Below are 19,914 nucleotides of genomic sequence, written 5' to 3' on the forward strand. Positions count from 1 at the left end.
GATCTACCTTATGTGGAGTTCGATGGGCATCTTGGATAGATATCTTCTCATCTTTCACAATATCAGGGAAGTTTTCTGTCAAGAAATCTTCAACAATTTTTTCTGTATTTTCTATTACCCCTCCCTGTTCTGGTACTCCAATCACTCATAGGTTATTTCTCTTCAAAACATCCCACATGATTTTTAAGGTTTCTTCATTTGTTTTCATTCTTTTATCTGATTTTTCTTCAAATATGTTAGTGCCAAGTGATTTATCTTTGAGTTCAGAAATTCTAGCTTCTACTTGCTCAACTCTGCTCCTCTGACTTTCTATTGAGTTATCTAATTCTGTAATTTTATTGTTAATCTTCTGAATTTCTGATTGCTGTCTGTCTATGGATTTTTCCAGCTTATTAAACTTTTCATCATGTTCCTGAATAATCTTTCTAATTTCTTCCATTGCTTTATCTGTGTGTTCCTTGGCTTGTTCTGCATGTTGCCTCGTTTCCTTCCTGATGTCTTGAAGGGTTCTGTATATTAAACTTTTGTATTCTGGCTCTGGTAATTCCAGGAATGTACTTTCATCTAGAAGATCCCTGGATTCTTTATTTGAGAGCCTGTTGAGGTGATCATGGTCTGTTTCTTTAAGTCACTTCATATTGCCTCTTGTCTCTGAGCCATCTATAAGTTATTGTATTAGTTTATGCTTGCTTACTGTGTCGTGGCTGCTTGCTTTGTTTTGTCTTGGTATACCCCTATGGATTGCTTGAGTGAGCTAGCTTGATTATTTTCACCTTTGGAGCTCTGATGTCCTGTTTCCCACTGGCTAGAACTATCAGGTATACTATCAGGTATATCAGTCTAGGAGTCCATTCAGTTTTCCTGTATGAATTCAGCTCAGGTTTCCAGGTACCTGATCATCAAGTGTGTGGTACAGGCTCTGTCCTACAGTCTTAGAGGGGCAGGGGTGATTGGCATATATACCAGTATCTGATTGCAGCAGGGGTCATGCTCTGAACAAGGCAGGGGGCTGAGAACCGACCCCTGAGTGTCTCTGAGGAAAACGCGTCCCTGTTCCCTAAAGCGTGCAGGTGGGTAGGTTCTGCAGAGGGACCATGGACACCCAAAGTTTTTGGTTGTAAGGACTGGGAGGTACCAGTTTTCTTTAGACCCCTGTCGCGGGTGGCTGGGTAACCTGAGTGGAGTTACTAGTCCTTAGGTCCCTGATGTGGGTACGTGAGGACCTTGTTTAATAGGCAAAGCACTGTGAAATGTCAAACACTCACCTTTCCATCGCACAGCTGAAATAGTTGGAGTTTGCCAACAAGGGCCTATTCTCCTGAAATAGGCCGAAATAGGTCCATACATAAGGGAAAGGTGCTCAAGGTCCACGGACAGTTTATGCTTGGGCAGGAGCTGCTTCTGTCCTGGGCTCCCCCAGTTAATGGAGCTAGCAAATTATCTTTTCTCCCCAATTGCAAATTTTTTCCTTCCGCAAGGACAGAAGGATGGCTCTAGGTGCTCAACAGGGCCTATTTCCTGCCCAGTGATTCAGCCACTGAAGCCAGCTTGGGGGTCGGAGAGCGTGGTAAAATATATGCAAGTACTTAGCTTTTGCCAAGAGTGCCGTTCTTCTCAGGTTCCAGAGGTGTGAGTAGGCTGCGTGGCTGGCTGCTTCTCTCTGAGGAAACTGTGGCCAAATGCTAGTACAAGCCCATTGCCGCTGCCACCGCCACTCTGGGAATGGTGACTGAGGGCTCCCCACAATTCAGGTCCAGTAACTCCTCTCCACTTCTAAACGGTCAGTTCCTCCCCCTGCCTCTCAGTTCGTTGTCTAAGCTTGCCTTTGATGCGCAGGGCTCCCAGCTTGTCACAAATATACTCACTTCACTTGTTTTTTGGGGTCTTTGTTGTTAAGAGGGCTTGCCGGAAGCGTCTGTCTATTCTGCCATCTTGGCTCCACCCTCCTTTCCTTCCAATTTTTGATGCACCCAGATCCAATACATTTCCACCATGGTTTGGCAGAAGAGGATGGATGATTCTATGTGGAATGTTATGGCCAGAAACAGAAATGATGTTACTCACTTTTGTCCCTATTCCTTTGGCCAGATGTAGTCACATGGCCTTAGCTTAAGTAGCAAGCATACTGGGAAATGTAGTCTTCCTGAGTGCTCAGAAAGAGTAGATGGGCTTGGTGAGCATCTAGGCTGTTTATGCCACTCAGTAGAGGGTAAACTCCCTGAGGAAAGGCACACTTTTTGTAATTATAAATGAAAGAATAAATCATTGTCCTAGAATTTTAATGTACATTGATTCTGTTATTTCACACATATGAGTTACAATCGCTTTCATTGAAATTCATGTAAAACCAGTAATCCTTCATTTAGGAAGGTCTTCTTTTTTTTTTCCTGACAATGTTTTCAATGAAATATCAGTACAGCCTTACCTACTCCCTTTCCTTGACAATGTTTCACACTATTTAAATCTAGTTTTCTTCCTCTTTTATTAATTTTTAGAATAATAAAACAAGAAATGGTTTTAATGTTTGGCTGACACCTATTTCCAAGTCTACAAGATCAAAGTTCTTTGCAAATATAAAGGAAATTTCATCTGGTTTCCCTTTTATTACTCCAAATCCTTTAGTAAAATCTATTTCAGGAAGTGCCTCCATCATTCTAGACGGCTTTTAGTTGGAGGGATGCAAATAAAAAGCCTGTAGCTCAAAGGCTCTGAACCATGAACCCTACTGAGAATCCAATAGAAGCTATGGGCCCTCCTGAACACATATGAATACTGACAAAATTCACATGCCACATCTTCAGAGGTCATCTTTGACCCCTTTAAAAAAAAAACAAAAAACCCCTTTTAAGCCTATTTTTATATACTCCATAATGGTCAAGGGACCCAACATTAATAATCTCTGCTCTAATAAAGGCAGAGAAAGCCCTTCAGGTAAAAAAGAGGGCGGAGAACTAAGTGCTAAAGAACATAAGACAAACAAGGCATAATCCAAGGAGACCTGATCATACTGGCTCTACCATTAACTCTCTTCATGGTCTTAGGTGAGTCATATCAACTCTCACAATCATACTAGGCAAATGTTTTCCTTAAACTATAAGTAGCCCAAGATCAAAGATTGTGTCTGCTTTGTTCGTCTGGGCTATGACTGAATCTAACTCTCCTTTGTGCCTAGAAGCAAAGAGGTTTTTAGGGTTGGGACTTAGAAGACACTGGCATCCCTTGCAAGTCAACTGCCTTAGACAAAGTCATTGAAAGCTTTGTTTCTTTTATTTTTCTCTGGGTAAAACCATTTCCCTGAGACAAAAGAAGAGGGACTGATTTAGCAGGCAAGAAAATTTCAGGGGTACTCGGGATTCAAAGTTATTAGCACAAACTCTCGTATGTATTTCTTTCCAAATATCTCAGATTCATCTATTTCTCACCAAATCCATTGCTATTAAACCAATCTGACTGCCATCAGCCCTCTCTTAGGCTGTTGTGTTAGTCATCTGACTTAACTACTCTATCTTCATACTCCTGTTCATCACATTATAAAGAAAAGTCTTTTTTTAACTAATTTTTACTTGGCCAAATTGTGCATCTGATTAAAACGATTCAATGGCTCTCCATTGAAATTAAGCTATATTCTAAAATGGACTACACAGTCCCTGTGCTGTCTGGCCCTGCTCAATCCACCTGCCTAATTTGTTTTGATGATTAAATATACTCATGGTCTGATGTAGAGGTAAAATTTACCCTTCTGATATGACTGCCTGTGAACCATTAATTTTTCTGTCTCTCAATTTCATTGCTTGTAAAATGAGTCACTTTTATTAGGTGATATTCAACATGTTTCAGAACTCAAATTCTATGGTATTTTCATTATCATTATATTTTTTTATAGTTATATTAAAATTTATTTTGAACTGTAAATAATTCTTGAGCATCTACTGTCTGCAGACTGTTCTGTTAGATTAGTCCTTTTTATTTTGTTTTGTTTTGTTTTTATCTCAAATGCATAACTGAAACAAGTCATTAGAATTTTTTGGTTTAATTGGAACAATAGCATTCATGATAATCTCCCCCCATATCCCTCCAGAAAGACAACTGAGCATTATAAATGGTCACTTGGCACCAGAATAGCACGTGAAGGTTCTCTTTGCTTTCAGCAGTATATCCCAAAGGGGTGCTCAAGCTTATGTGTTCTCCCAGTATTGTTACACTAGGAAGAAGATGGTTGTGGAAGGAAGAGAAGACACTTTGTACTCTGAGGTAATGTGGGAAATTTTGAAGTTCTAATAAAATAACTGTTTATATTCATGACAATACACTTTGTGTTTCATTAATCTGGGGCAGGACAATATGTCACAATATGGACAAAAGATAATAATTCTTAATGTAATGAAGCCATATTATAATTATACTTCATAAAATAAAATAAAGTTTTCTTTCCTATGATGATTGGTGAAGAAAGCTAAAACACCCAGTCCTAAGGAGTCCCCACATGTCCTCTCTTCAGGCCTTATTTTCTCTTTTAGGGAAGCAAGGAATTCGAGGTGTAGGTGATATCTACTTCGGAGATGCTTTCATTCTCACAAAGCCTCTGCAGCTGCAACACACCGTAGCCTCTGCCGTTTTCAGGGGCAGCATTAGTCCTCAGGGTAGGTCAATGTGTAGAACCTTAAAATGGGTCAATATTTTCATAACTTCAAAATGCCTCATTTGCTATATTAGGCAGTTCCTGGCATAGAAGCTCCTTACAAGAGGAAGTGCAATTATATATCCCTTTGGGATAATAGTGTACATTCATCATTAATACATGGTTTAAGAAGTATCTGATTAAGGCACCAAACCAAATTGCACAAATGCGTTAATTCTTGAGACAAACTGAGAAATCAGTAAGAGGTCAGCTCCTTTCTGCGTGATCACTCCAGAGGCAGCTACTTCTGAAAGAGGCTTCCTGGTGAAGGAAGATGTCTGATAGACAGGGAGGAGATGTTTTGTGAGGAGAAAACTTCTCAGCATCCCTCGAACCCAATAAGGAAAGCAGCTAGCTTTAAATCCACGAAATAATGGCAAATAAATGTAGCTCAAAAACACTATCCCTTGTATCAATATACATAAAAGTACTATTAAATATATCATACACTGTATTTCAATCATTCTCTTTATAAGGAAGCTCTAGAGAAATGATTTCTAAAGTTTGTATCAAGGATAGTAATACGTTGACTGGCTTTTTGATTGAGAGTTTGTATGGTTTTGTTTTCTTTTGTTTGGAATTATGGACAGTGCTAAGTATGTATATGGGCTGCAGGAATTATGAGTCAAATTTGTGGTCCACCAAGAACAGTGAATAGGACTTTCTGTGTGATTTTGTGTAGGTTTTATCTCTGCTTCCATTTCATATACTGTTCTTTTTTTGCTTTCCATAACTTCTTAATAAATGTATTTACCTACATCCTAGGTATCATAGTAAGCCACCTTGCTGTTGTTGTTGTTAGGTGCCATTGAGTTGGTTCCAACTCATAGAGGCCCAATGTACAACAGAAGGAAACACTGCTTGGTCCTGCACCATCCTCACAATCTCTGCTATGCTTGAGCCCATTGTTGTGGCCACTGTGTCAATCTGTCTCGTTGAGGGTCTTCCTCCTTTTTTCTGACCTTATATTCCACTTTGCAATTATTAATGGATGTTTGCAGCTATTGCTTCTTATTTTCAGTTGTGCCACGTCAGCAGGTGAAGGTCCTGAAAGCTTTACTCCATCTTCATCACTAAAGTCGACTCTATGATGAGGAGGCAGCTCTTCACCAGTGATATTTTGAGTGCCTTCCAACCTGAGGGGGCTATATCTTAAGGGGCTGTATCAGACAATATTCCGCTGCTATTCAGATTTCACTGGCTGGTATTTTCATAAGAAGATGGCCAGATCCTTCTTCCTAGTCTGTCTTAGTCTGGAAGTTCCTCTGAAACCTGGCCACCATGGGTAATCCTGTTGGTATTTGAAATACCTGTGACATAGTTTCCAGCATCACAGCAACACACAGGTCAACACAGTACAACAAATTGACAGATGTGTGTGGAAGCAACATTAAACACTTTTTAATTTGAAAAAGCTTTGAAAAACATTTCCATATTTGTATATATTCACACTTATATTTGTTTTATACTTTAATAACTGTAGAGGAAAACAAGAGAGACTAGAGGAGAACCATCTCTTGCAATTTTACCTCCCAACTTGGTCTCTGTAAACAAATTCAGCAATTTCTCAGCTTGTATAAAACTCCACAATAAGAAAGGAATAGTTTCTGCAAGACAAAACTAGAAACTCTGGCCGTCGTATCATGGGTACAGTTGGAAATCTTTGGAATTTAAAGCAAGACTATCTGAGGGAGGATTCGAAATGAGGAACTTGTGAAATTTTAGAAAATGTAATTCCCAGTTTTTACTGTCTAGTGTTAAATGTGCTTTTTCACATGCGATCTCATTTGAATTCATGAAGTCCTACTAAACTAAGAAAGACAGGTGAGAAAGCAGAGTTCCAAAGGGCATGATTTCTTTTAAAAATTGTCAGTGACCATCTAAGATCAAAGCAAATATCTCCTGATTCTGGCCCCTGAGCTGCTTCTAGGTATATGCTTTGTTAAAAATGACCTTAGCACTGACAATCTTGAAATACAAAGGGAACCTAAAAATGTCACTTATTCCAATCCTCTTTTTGTTGTTATGAACAACTTCTAGTTTAACAATGTTGTTGTTATTGCTGTTAGATGCCTTCCAGTCGATTCCAACTCATAGCAACCTTATGTACAACAGAACGAAACTCTGCCCTGTCCTGCACCATCCTCACAATTGTTATGCTTGAGCCCATTGTTGCAGCCACTGTATCAATCCATCTTTTTTAACAGTAATTATGGCATTAAAATGTGTTCTAAAATTTGAAATTTATACCTTTTTACCACTCTAGTGACTCAGTTTGGTGGCAACTAATGACAACAACAACCACTGTAGTGGAAAGAGATTGTCTCTCATCAAATAGATGAAGTTCCAAGAGAATATTCTTTATTTTTCCAGCTCTATTTCAAGTCCATGGCACAGCATAATGGCCAAAGCAAGATTTTTTATTTCCCCTAGCATAAGATATTTTCAAGTCATAGACCTATTAGCAAAAAATTTAACATCTCCTGCCAATCCAAAATCCTTGCTATTGTGATTTAGCTCTTCCATGAGATCTGGTTGTGCAGTGGTTAAGAGCTTGCCTGTTAACCAAACGGTCAGCAATTCTAATCCACCACTCGCTCCTTGGAAACTCTATGGGGCAGTTCTACTCTGTCCTATGGGTTGGCTATGAGTCGGAATTGACTCAATAGCAATGGGTTAATTGTGATAGGTTGTAGCCAAGGTCCTCTAGGCTGTAACCCAGAAGTTGAGACGGTCCCTCCCCCATGGTGGGCAATAGTCCAATCTCCCACTTCTACCTCTAAGGGCTTTCAGAGACCACATTTCATAACTCTCCAAAACCATTCATCCAGCCAGGTTTCAAGAACTCTTCATTCTTTAGAAATTGCAAACCACGTTATGAACTATAATCATCCATAACTTAGTATTGCCACTTCTCTCCAGAATATATTTAGGGATCATAAAAGTAGCCATGGCTCAATTTCTAGTTATCTAAGTAAATTTAGTCTTTTGTCCAACAGTTTCTACTCTATGACAAACTTTGTACTTGATTTGGGTGTAAAAAGAGGAATAAAATATAGTTATTGCCTTTGAGAATATTACAGCTTAGCGAACTTTCAAAGGTATTTCAAAATTCAGTAGAATAATAAGATTAAGCTTCTGTATGTAATTCTATGGAAAAAGACAAAGAACTCAAAGCCATGAAATGCTATCAGAGCATTCTTTCAAATTTTTATGTCCTTCACATGGTCCTCAACCACCTAAGTGTGGCCAAAAGAGAAAGTTATTCAAATCACTCTCTCCTCAAAAGGAAGAAAAGTTGGATTAAAAGTATAAGGTGATACACACTATGTTAGTGCATCATAACTGAGTTCTTAAGACCATAGCATGGAACTGGTTTCCCAGCTATGTAAAAGGGAGTAACACCCAGGTCACCAGGAACACATCTTACAAACAACAATGTATGTGCATCACTTGGATTTTTTATTATCTGAAGTGGCAAAGTATGAGACAAGGGAAGTTCTAATATTTTAATTCATGACCTATTTATTAATTCTCTCACAGAAAAGAAAGATTGAAGCCCAAAATCAGTGGAAGAGAAAAACTTCACCAAAGTGAAAGAGTTCATACTTTTAGGGTTCACAGTCGACTTGAGGTTACAGAGAGGGCTCTTTTTCATCTTCCTCATCATTTATGTCATCAGTCTCTTAGGAAACATCACCCTGATTTCTCTGATCTGTGCTGATTCACGGATCCACACACCCATGTATTTCTTCATTGGGAACCTCTCATTCCTGGATCTCTGGTATTCCACTGTCTACACCCCGAAGATCCTAGTGACCTGCACCTCTGAGGACAAAAGCATCTCCTTTGCTGGCTACCTGCATCAGTTCCTCTTCTCTGGTCGGCTGGGATATAATGAGTGTTACCTATTAGGTGCCATGGCTTACGACCAGTATGTGGCCATCTCCAATCCCCTGCTTTATTCCCAAGCTATGTCCCCAACGTTATGTACCAGTCTTGTTGCAGCTTCATACCTTGGTGGCTTTATTAACTCAACCATCATCACCAGTGAAACATTTACCCTGAACTTCTGTGGCAAAAATATCATTGATGATTTCTTCTGTGATCTTCCCGCACTTGTGAAGTTGGCATGTGATGTGAAGGGCAGTTACCAGGCTGTGCTATATTTCACACTTGCCACCAATGTCATTACTCCCACCATACTCATTCTTGCCTCCTACCTCTTCATCATCACTGCCATCTTGAAGATTCACTCCACCCAAGGCCGCCTCAAGGCCTTCTCCAATTGCGGCTGTCACCTGACAGCAATCACCTTGTATTATGGCTCCATTCTTTTCATTTACTCCAGGCCAAGCACTAGCTATGCCCTTGAACGGGATAAATTGGTGTCAGAGCTCAGTAGTGTGGTGTTTCCAATGTTGAATCCCTTGATTTATAGCTTAAGGAATAAAGATGTCAAAGATGCCCTGAGGAAAATGTTAAGCAAAGCAAAGTTTTCTTAAGTGAAAATATTTTGTAAGCAATGGCTATTTGTTAACAGATTATCTCCATTTCATTGTTATCAGTCTGCACTCTTAGAAATAAAAAAAAAGCAAACAGACAAGCAAAAGATAATTGAGTAGTGTAGAAACAGCATTTTGCATTTGTTTTTTAAGTCATGTACTCATGTATTTCAATGTATTTTTAAAATAAATGGGGCTGGGACATTTGGAAACACTGCTGTCTGATAGCTTAGACCAGAGTCTATTAAACTGCTGGGATTCTGAGATGGTTGAAAGAAAACCTGATTTTTAATTCCGCTTGAAAGTCCATAAATTGCCTTGTGTAATATTTTAATCTATAAACAGGAATAATACAGCTGGTTATGGAACCATTGTTCAGACTAAATGGATTGAATGTCTTGCTTCAAATCCTGTAGTCCATGGGTGAGAAAGGAGGAATGTAAATCCAGAAGTCCCAACTCCAAAGGTCCTTATCCTGCTTATTGGGAGAGAGTGAGTTAGGGAGTAGTAAGAAAAATGCCTACTGTAAAAAGGCCCTAGAAAGAAGTTTGATTCATTCATAAAGATGACAGGTCTCATTGGCAACAGCCACAGGAAGGAACAAACACTTTTTAGTTAGAGTCACTGTGAGCTTTCAGGAAAAGAATTTTTTTCCCCCAACAATTAAAAAGTCAAGAGCTAAGTTATAGAAGCTATGTGAGAGAGGCGGAAATAGAGATGGATATACAGATAGGAAAGGAGACAGAAATAGAGAGATTCCAAAAATGTTAAATCTAAAGGAATACTTAGAGTGACAGTCTTTATTAGAGGTAGTGATTTATAACCATTAACCCAAAATCAAACCAAATATGTTGTCTTCAAGTCAATTCTGACTTTTAGTGTCCATATACGACAGAGTAGAACTGCCACATTCAGTTCCCAAGGGTATAAATATTTAAGGTAGTAAACTGCCCATCTTTATCCTGATAAGAGGATGCTGGGTTGGAATTGCTGATCTTCAGATTAGCAGCCAGGTGCTTTGACTAATGCATCACCAGGGTTCCTAATAACCATTAAGGTATATAAATATTTGTATTTGTTTGCCCAGTTTTATGTATGGTGAATTTATAGTTAAATAATAGAGACTGTTTCCTTGTGATGCACACTTTTTTTAATTGTAGTAGTATTTTTACGTATAAGACATAAGATTTTTACAACATAAAAAGGCCCTATTGTTGGTTTCCAAGAATGGATAGTAGTTTGCTGAAGGCAAGATAGGGAGGAGTAGCCTGGACAGAGGGAAAAAGGAATGAAATTATGCACCACATGATACATTCTAGAAAACCCAACGAGTACAGTTTGAAGAATTTCTGTTATTAGACACATTTAGTGTTTATATGCTGGTTTACATCAAAAAGAAAAAAGTTAACTTTTGAGTTTTAGTAAATACTCCTGATTTTATCATATTTTAATTAATGCACCATCCCTAAACTCCAAGTGAGATCTGATTGAGTCTTTGGGGGCTGAGGTAAGTATTTCTGTTTTTTTTAATGTGGAAGAAGTCCCAAAGGACAGCTGAGGAAATGCATATATCACCTCTAACTAAGGCAAGTCAAAGCACCAGAGAGGGGACTGTGTCATTTCCGGGAATCAACCTTGCCAACAAAGGGTAAGCACCTGGGGTCAGGGGAAGCTAAGTGGTTTGGCCTTTCTGGAGCCTCAGCTGCAATTGGTATGGGGCTGCCGAGTCTGGGCCAGTCTTCAAAGGATCACTGTGTGACCAACACCTATGTGCACACACACACATAAATTCCATTCTAAATTGTATTCCAACCAAGATCTATCTGATCTCAACTAGAATTGGTGGTTCAGTCCAATAGTTACACTAGGGAGTCACTGTCTGGTGCAAAGGTTAACATGCTTGGCTGCAAACCAAAAAGTTGGCAGTTTGAATCTATTCAGAGAGACCTAGGAAGAAAAGCCTAAAGATCTACTTGTAAATGATCAGCCATTGAAAACCCCATGGAGCACAGTTCTACTCTGCACACTTGGGTCACCATGAGTCAGAATCGACTCCATGGCAACTGTGTGTGTTTAATTAGCTACTAAGAACTGCTCTTTTTCTGGGGATATAGCAGTAAACAAAACTGACCCTTCTTTCCGCCCTTGAGGATGTTATATTCTGGTGAGTGAGAAACAGACAATACATTTTTAAGGAGCAGGAATTGGAAAAACAGTAGGTATGGGGGACATTCTGAGTAGAGAAGGAAGGATGGAGAGTGCAGGGGTGGGGTGGGAATGGAATTTTAAATAGAGTGATTAGAATGGACCATAGTATACAAATGACATTTGAAAGGGACTTAAAGGAGATGAGTGAGCCATGCAAATCTTCGGGGGAATAGCATTCCAGGCAGAGAAGACAGACAGCTTAAAATCTCTAATGCTGGGTCTTGCCTGGAATGCATGTTTGAGAAAGAGTGAGAGAGCCCACAGACTCAGAGCAGAGTAAGCCAGAGGGTATTTAGGAGATGAGAATGCATGGATAATGAAAGGCCAGCTCACGAGGACCTTTAGGCTATTGTATAGATTTGACTTTAACTTCCAATAAAATGGAAACTTAAAGGGTATTAAGTACAGGAGTGACATCACTTGACTTTTTTTTTTCTTTTTTTAAAGCTTCATGCTCCTTGCTGTATTGAAAATAAGCTGTAGGGGACAAGAGTGTAGATCAGTTAGGAGGCTGTTGCGATACTCTTGGCAAAAGACAGTGGTGGTTTGGACCAGGATGGGGTAGCAGTGGAGGTGGTGACAAGTGGTCAGATTGAGAAGACATTTTGAAAGGTTAAAACAAACAGAAAAACTATTGCGATGGAGTCAATTCTGACACACAGTGACCCTATATGACAGAGTAGAACTGCTCTATAGGGCTTCCAAGGAGTGCCTGGTGGTTTCGAACTGCTGACCTTTATGGTTAGCAGTAAATCTCTTAACCACTGCACCAGAATTTCCTGGAAGACTGAAGGAGAGATGTATGAGAAACTCTTAAATACAGAGGTATCTGTAGATCTAATGAGGGAGATTCCAGAACTAAAATTAAGCACTCCATTCAGAAATTAAACAGAGGGCCTTACTTCTATGCTCCTGATAACCACTAGTCTTCTGTTAAAGTTGTCTTTTGAAAAACAAAGCTCAGTCATGGATTTTGTTATGCTAAGAGTGTCCCCTTAGCTGGCTTTAGAAAAAGCTTCACTGAGTTATTAAAATAAAGCTTATAGATAAGCATGTTGTTTTAACTGATCTTAAAGAAGTTCCCCTGGTGGCACAGTGGCTAAGATCTTGGGCTGCTAATAAAATGTTGGCAGTTTGAATCCACCAGCTGCTTCCTGGAAACTCTATGGAGGCTACAGGGTCATTATGAATCATAGTTTATTTACACTTTCCTAACTAATAGTCAGCAGTTCAAATCCACCAGGCACTCCTTGGAATCTCTATGGGGCAGTTCTACTCTGTTCTATAGGGTTGCTATGAGTCAGAATCAACATGATGGCAACAAGTTGTTGTTGGTTAACTAATCATCGTATCCCTGATGGCACAGTGGTTAAGAGCTAGGCTGCTTACCAAAAGATCAGCAGTTCAAATCCACCAGCCACTCCTTGGAAAAGCTGAGGGTCCAATGGGTTGGAATCAACAAGATGGCAAGGGGTTTGGTTTTTGGTTTCGAGTAACTAATGGTCAGTTCTGTATCCAAAGATTTAAATTAAGATGGCCCAGTTGCAATTATATCACTAACTTTTTTATCACTAAGCATCCATGTTGAAATTGCATATACTTTTCATTTGTGAAATACTGTTGTAGTAAAAATGTATCAAGTATGAGAGATTTGTGTTAAACTAGAAACTGATGAAAAGAAAGTTTCACAGTTAATTGCCACCCTTATAAACCTCACCTCCTTTCCTACCATTACTTTGCTGTGAAGTTGTTAGCGGTACCCACTCTGCTTGTTAAATATCTGTTTTGCCCTTAAGGCAGAGCATACCCTTACAGCCCAAACTGAACACATGCTTTCCAGTGGTCCATTCCTTCAATAAACTTAATTTGTTTAAATAACAAATTAGATTGTTGGTGCAGTGACTTCGCGAGGACAGAAGTAAAAGAGAAAGAGAGTAGGATAACTGCAAATTTTTGCCTTGAGGACCTGGAAAGTGGAATTTTATTAACTGATATGGAGAATGAATGAACTGGTAGATCCAATTTTGGAGATGTAGCCTAGGAAATCAGTTTTAAACATGCAAAGTTTGATATGTCCATTATTCAAAGGACCTTTTACATTATAGAATATAAACACTGGAGAGAAATCACAACTAGACATCTTCTAGTTGTGAAAATTTTAATTGAGAGTTATAACAGGGAAATCCATGGATAGATTTATAGGGATTTCTGAACCCTCTAAAATTTTGAGTGAGGATACATATGTCCTTTGTTGTTGTTGTTTTTGGTGGCGTGGAAGAGTAGAAACATTGTCTTTTTGTCAGAATCTCAAGGAGATCCATGATTTCAAAAAATCAAGAGCCATTTGTTATTTGCCGATAAAGAAATTCAGGAAAAGAAGAGTTAGAGAACACGCACAAGAATACAATTTGGATTTGTAGTGAAACAAGAATGAGAATGCAAACCTTGAAGTGAAAAGAGGGATGATGTTGTCTTTAGTCCATTCTGTCTCTCGCTTCAACCGAATCTGATACTGTCCTATGTGCCCAAAGACAGATGTGTATAAAAGCTCTCTTAATCTCTTCTATCATACTGTGTTGCTGCAGCTGAGGTTATCTATTCTTATCTTTATGGTGGATTCTACAAGAGAGGCTAACAAATTGGAATCATAGAAGGATGGTTCTGGAAAAAGGATCAACCACATTTTCCGTTTGGATGAATGCTCTTCCAAAGAGGAGAGGTGGCATTCTTCAAATAATGAAGGTGATTAGTGTCGGGACTGGGTGCCAATCACAAGACTCCTCAATCCAATGAACTTTCTACTTCTAAGCCTACCAATCTATTGTCAAATAACCTAAGAATAAAACCAAAAGCCTGTTGCCTTCAAGTTGATTTCTACTCATAGTGAACCTAAAGGACAGGGTGGAACTGTCCTGTAGGGTTTCCTAGTTGTGGCTGGTGGATTCGATCTTCCGAACTTTTGGTTAGCAGCCCAGCTCTTGACCACTATGCCGCAAAGGCTCCTAACATAAAAATAGGTGACAAAATATTAAAGCTTAAGATTTTAGAAAGGCTATGTGATACAGTGGTTAAGAGCTCGGCTGCTAACGAAAAGGTCAGCAGTGCGAATCCACCAGCCACTCCTTAGAAACTCTGCAAGGCAGTTCTGCTCTGTTCTATAGGGTCCCTGTGAGTCAGAATAGATTCGATAGCAATAGGTTTGGCTTTTGGTATGAATGGTATCACCATCCTGTCTTACGTTGACTCTTTGTGGAAAATTTTCCTTATTTTTCTTCCTCAAGTGAGCTTTTATTAATGTCAGCTATTATTCCTCTCACTCCAAATAAAAACATTTGTCATTTGTTAAGTATATTTGATGTCGAACACTGAGCTATGCATTTTAGTTACATTTTCGCTAACCCTCAGTTTATCTTGTTACATAGGTATTGTTCTTACCTTTTTTAGATGTGAAAAAACTTAAGTAGAGGGGTTGTTAAGAGACTTTCCCAAGATTACAGATCTACTAAGTGGTGAAATTAAGATTTGAACTTAGGTACCATTTCCATTATGCAATCCTACCTATGCCAGACCTGTCCACTCTCAGCTAGTCTTGTTTAAGTGTCTGTGGTCAGTGTTAGTTCAATTGGGGCTGGATGATTTAGAATGGTCCCACTCACATGTCTGGGGGTTGCTGTCAGGGAGCAACCCTTCTCTGATAGATGCCACCCTGGGGTGACAGAGACAAGCCTTCCACATGTCTCATTATCCAGCAACCTAACCCAGGCTGGTTCACATGGTGGTGGCAGAATTCCAAACTGATTAACAGAAGCATCAAAGTCTCTTGATGTTGATGGCTGCTGACTGATTACAGTGGCGGTGCTGAAGGTTGGGGTGGCTGTGGCAATTTCTTAAAAAAAGGCAATGAAGTTTGCTGCATCTATTGACTCTTCCTTTCATCAAAGATTTCTCTGTAATATGCAATGCTGTTTGATAGCATTTTACCCACAGTAGAACTTCTTTCAAAACTGGAGTCAGTCTCTCAAAATCTGTCACTGCTTTATCAACTAAGTTCATGTAATATTCTAAACCCTTTACTGTCGTTTCAACAATATTCACAACATCTTCACCAAGTGCAGTCCGTCTCAAAAAATCACTTTCTTTGCTCATCCATAAGAAGCAGTTCCTCATCCATTACAGTTTTATTATGAGATTGCAGTAATTCATTCAGTCACATCTTTGGGTTCCACATGTAACTTTAATTCTCTTGCTATTTCCACCACATCTGCAGTTACTTCCTCTACTCAAGTCTTCAACCTCTCAAAGCCACCTATGAGGGTTGGAGCCAACTTCTTCCCAAACTCCTGCTAATGTCGATATTTTGACCTCCTCCCACAAATGTTCTTAATGACATCTAGAATAGTGAATCCTTTCCAGAAGGATTTCAATTTACTTTGCTGAGCTTAATCAGAGGAATCACTATCTGTGATAGCTATAGCCTTAAAAAATGTATTTCTTAATAATAAGACTTGAAAGTCAAAACAGCTCCTTGATGCATGGGCTACAGAATGTACATAGTATCAGTAGGCAAGAAAACAACATTAATTTCCTTGTACATTTCCAGCAGAGTTCTTGGGTGACCAAGTTAATTGTTAATGAGCAGTAAAATTTTGAAAGGAATCATTATTTCTGAATAGTAGGTCTCAACAGTGGGCTTAAAACATTCAATAAACCATGTTGTAAATAGACGTGCTGTCACCTAGGCTTTGTCATTCCATTTATAGAGCACAGGCAGAGTAAGTTTAGCATAATTCTTAAGGGCCCTAGGATTTTCAGATTGGTAAATGAGCACTGGCTTCAATTTAAAGTCACCAGCTGCATTAGCCCCTAACAAGAGAGTCAAGCTCTCCTTTGAAGGTTTGAAGCCAGGTATTGACGTCTTCTCTCTAGCTGTGAAAGTCCTAGATGGCATCTTTTCCAATATAAGGCTGACATTGAAAATCTGTTGTTTGTTGTTCCACCTTCATCAATTATTTTAGCTAGACTTTATGGCTAACTTGCTGCAGTATCTACATCAGCACTTTCTTCACCTTGTACTTTTAAGTTATACAGACAGCTTCTTTTCCTTAAACCTCATGAACCAACCTCTGCTAACTTCAGACTTTTCTTCTGCAGCTTCCTCGCCTCTCTCAGCCTTCATAGAATTGAAGGCAGTTAACACCTTGTTCTGGATTAGGTTTTGGCTTAAGGGAATATTGTGACTGATTTGAACTTCTATCCAGACCACTAAAACTTTCTCCATGTCAGCAATAATCTGTTTCATTTTCTTATCATTCGTGTGTTCACTGGTGTAGCACTTTTAATTTCCTTCAAGAACATTTCCTTTGCATTCACAATTTCATTTAATGGCACAAGATGCCTAGCGTTCAGCTTATCTAGGCTTTTGACATGCTTTTCTCACAAAGCTTGATCATTTCTAGCTCTTGATTTAAAGTGAGAGACAAGCAACTAACTCTTCCTTTCACTTGAACATTTAGAAGCCATTGTAGGATTATTAATTGGCCTAATTTCAATATTGTTGTGTCTCATGGAATAGGGAGGCCAAGGGAGCGGGAGAGACACGAGAAATAGATTCCATCCAGAGTTTGCCATTTTAAGTCAAATTATATTGTATTAAAAATGTATTTAATAAGTCCCAGCAGTGGCATCACTACAGTGGTATGGGGGGTTTGAATCGTTTTCGGGTGACATTGTCAAAGGGGGTGTCACCAGAATACTGTCTATAAAATTTTTGTGCAGTGTTTTAGCAGAAATTTATTATTTTTTATACAAATATCCCTGTAATTATAACAACAAAAACATTTTTCATAAGCCCAGATTACATGTATCAATATACCTACAAGGCTAAAATTCTGTGTTAATTGACTTTTTGAACCTTCTAATCGCCTCGAGTCAGAGCTGCCATTATCCAATTACAATGACATTTCCAATCATGTGGTTTCCTCTACACACATCACAAGCACACACTGTTCTCTGTGCTCCCAGTGTTTTTATTGTCCCTGATTTTGTTCAATTTTCTGGTGTTTTAGCTACAATATTGTGGTAATCAGTATTTGTGAACCTAATAACTGTTCTGAGGATGGAGTAGTAACTAAAGGAAAAGAAGGCTTAATATAAGGGAAGTAGAATTTACAAGTAACACAAGTATAAAAAACATTATCAAGGATTATGTATCGCCTGGTATGGGAGAAGGTCCACGCGAGGGGTGACACCGTGAGCTGTCACACTGGGTGACACCAACCCTAGCGACACCACTGAGTTCCAGATATGTTTGCCTGTATACACGAGTGATAACATAGCGGAGAAAGTTCAGAATAACCTTTAAAATGGTGACTAAAGCACAACTTTTTTATACTTTAAACAAACATATATCAATCACATTCCAGCCAAGACACATGTATTCAAGCTTAAGCAGATTCAGGAATAATATTATAGTGTACATATGGATAGCAGCACAACACAATAAATCTACCTATGAAACTCCTAGTCTGTATGAGATTATTATGGGGAAATAGGTTATGGGAGTGATCTAGTTCTGTTGAAGCCTTGAGTGGATAAAGACAAGCAGCAAGCGAGAAGGTTGGGAAGGCAGCTTAAATCCAGCCCTCAGGTATAGGGCTAAAGCATCTGTACTTTATGTGCTAATGGGTACCCAAACCAAACCAAACCTGTTGCTGTTGAGTTGATTCTGATTTATATCAACCCTATAAAACAGAGTAAGACTGCCCCATAGAATTTCCAAGGACCAACTGGTGAATTTGAACTGCTGACTCTTTGGTTAGCAGCCGTAGCAGTTAACCACTATGTCACCAGAGGTTTAGAGATCCATTATGTACTAATAGTCAGAGAAATGGAATAGTTTTCAGGACCCCAAACTCCTTTTTTCCACAGTGTCATTAATCAAGTCATGTCTTTTAGGAATATCATCAGCTATATTTAAAAAATAGGTACACCCTTGCCTCACTTCTTAACAAGCAAGAACAATAGGCCTTGAGCTAGAGTACTTGGGTTGGCATCCCAGTTACAATGCTGACTTGGGCTTAGCCCAAAAGTGAATGTTTTAAACTCTGAAATAAATTGCAGCCCTCTCTTGGATTCAGCTTTCTCTCACTGCCATTAGAGCCAGTGGAAAGCCAGTTGGCTACTGGGATATCAGCCCAAATTCAGTAATGTTTTTAATGTGATGCCTTAATTGATATGCTCATTTACTTCTTCTAATAGAAAAAAATACTGTTTTTTTTTTTTTTTTGTCTCATAGTCTTAATCAGACTTTCATCTCTGTGGACATGGAAGTGGGAAATCACACGATCCTGACAGAATTCATCTTGATGGGCTTCTCAACAGACACCCGGTTGCAGCTGGTTCTATTTGGAATATTTCTGATGCTGTATTTGATAACTTTGTCAGGGAACATGACTTTGGTTATATTAATCCGGATTAGCTCCCGTCTTCACACACCTATGTACTTTTTCATAGGCAAACTGTCTTTCCTAGATTTCTGGTACATCTCTGTGTATACCCCCAAAATCCTGGCTAATTGTGTCTCAGATGATAAGCGTATTTCCTTGGCTGGCTGTGGGGCCCAGTTGTTCTTTTCCTGCTTTGTAGCCTACACTGAGTGCTATCTCCTAGCAGCCATGGCGTATGACCGCCAAGTGGCAATTTGTAACCCCTTACTCTATTCAGGTACCATGTCCAGTTCTCTCTGTACTGGGTTAGTTGCTGGCTCCTACATTGGAGGGTTCTTGAATGCCATAGCCCACACTGCCAACACTTTCCGCCTGAGTTTCTGTGGTAAGAATATCATTGACCATTTCTTCTGTGACGTACCACCGTTAGTAAAAATGTCCTGTACTGACACGAAGGTCTATGAAAAAGTGCTTCTGGGCCTGGTGGGCTTCACAGTCCTCTCCAACATTCTTGCCATCTTGATTTCTTATTTCAGCATCTCCCTGGCTATTCTGAGAATCCGCTCGGCCACAGGAAGGCGCAAAGCCTTCTCAACCTGTGCTTCCCACCTGATCTCAGTCATGCTCTTCTATGGATCCATGCTCTTCATGTATTCAAGGCCTAGTTCCACCTACTCCCTGGAAAGAGACAAAGTGGCTGCCCTGTTCTACACTGTGGTGAATCCATTGCTCAACCCTCTCATCTACAGTGTGAGGAACAGAGATGTCAAAGAGGCTTTCAGGAAAGCTATACAGACCATATGACCACAAGGATGAAGGTCATTATTTATGTTCTTAACGAATGCTCTTACTGTATTTTCCAAATCATTGACTTATAGGCATGTTTGAAAATATTGATGTATTTCAATGAAATTCCACAAGTTAGATTTAATGAAGTATTAAGTAAACAATGCTTTAATTTTTATTATTATGCTGTTGTTTAGGAGGATTATAAAAAAGAATGATTCTAAATTCATGGAGAAAGATAGCTCTACAGATTTTCATGTCACCTTAAAAAGACTGATTTCTCCCTCATACA

The 19,914-nt window shown here is 39.2% G+C and overlaps 2 protein-coding genes across 2 annotated transcripts; both read left to right on the top strand.

Moving 5' to 3' along the window:
• Window positions 1-2,870: 2,870 nt before the first annotated feature.
• LOC126080557 (olfactory receptor 1013-like) lies at window positions 2,871-9,183 on the top strand. The gene is made up of 3 exons (XM_049891752.1): window positions 2,871-2,931; window positions 4,518-4,640; window positions 8,249-9,183. The coding sequence occupies exons 1-3, from the start codon at window positions 2,871-2,873 to the stop codon at window positions 9,181-9,183; spliced, it is 1,119 nt and encodes a 372-aa protein (XP_049747709.1).
• A 9,530-nt stretch (window positions 9,184-18,713) lies between these two features.
• LOC126080793 (olfactory receptor 9G4-like) lies at window positions 18,714-19,640 on the top strand. Its single transcript, XM_049891962.1, has one exon. The coding sequence runs from the start codon at window positions 18,714-18,716 to the stop codon at window positions 19,638-19,640; it is 927 nt and encodes a 308-aa protein (XP_049747919.1).
• The last annotated feature ends 274 nt before the right edge of the window (window positions 19,641-19,914 follow it).

This window comes from Elephas maximus, chromosome 7, assembly GCF_024166365.1.
Source record: "Elephas maximus indicus isolate mEleMax1 chromosome 7, mEleMax1 primary haplotype, whole genome shotgun sequence".
NCBI lineage: Eukaryota > Metazoa > Chordata > Mammalia > Proboscidea > Elephantidae > Elephas > Elephas maximus.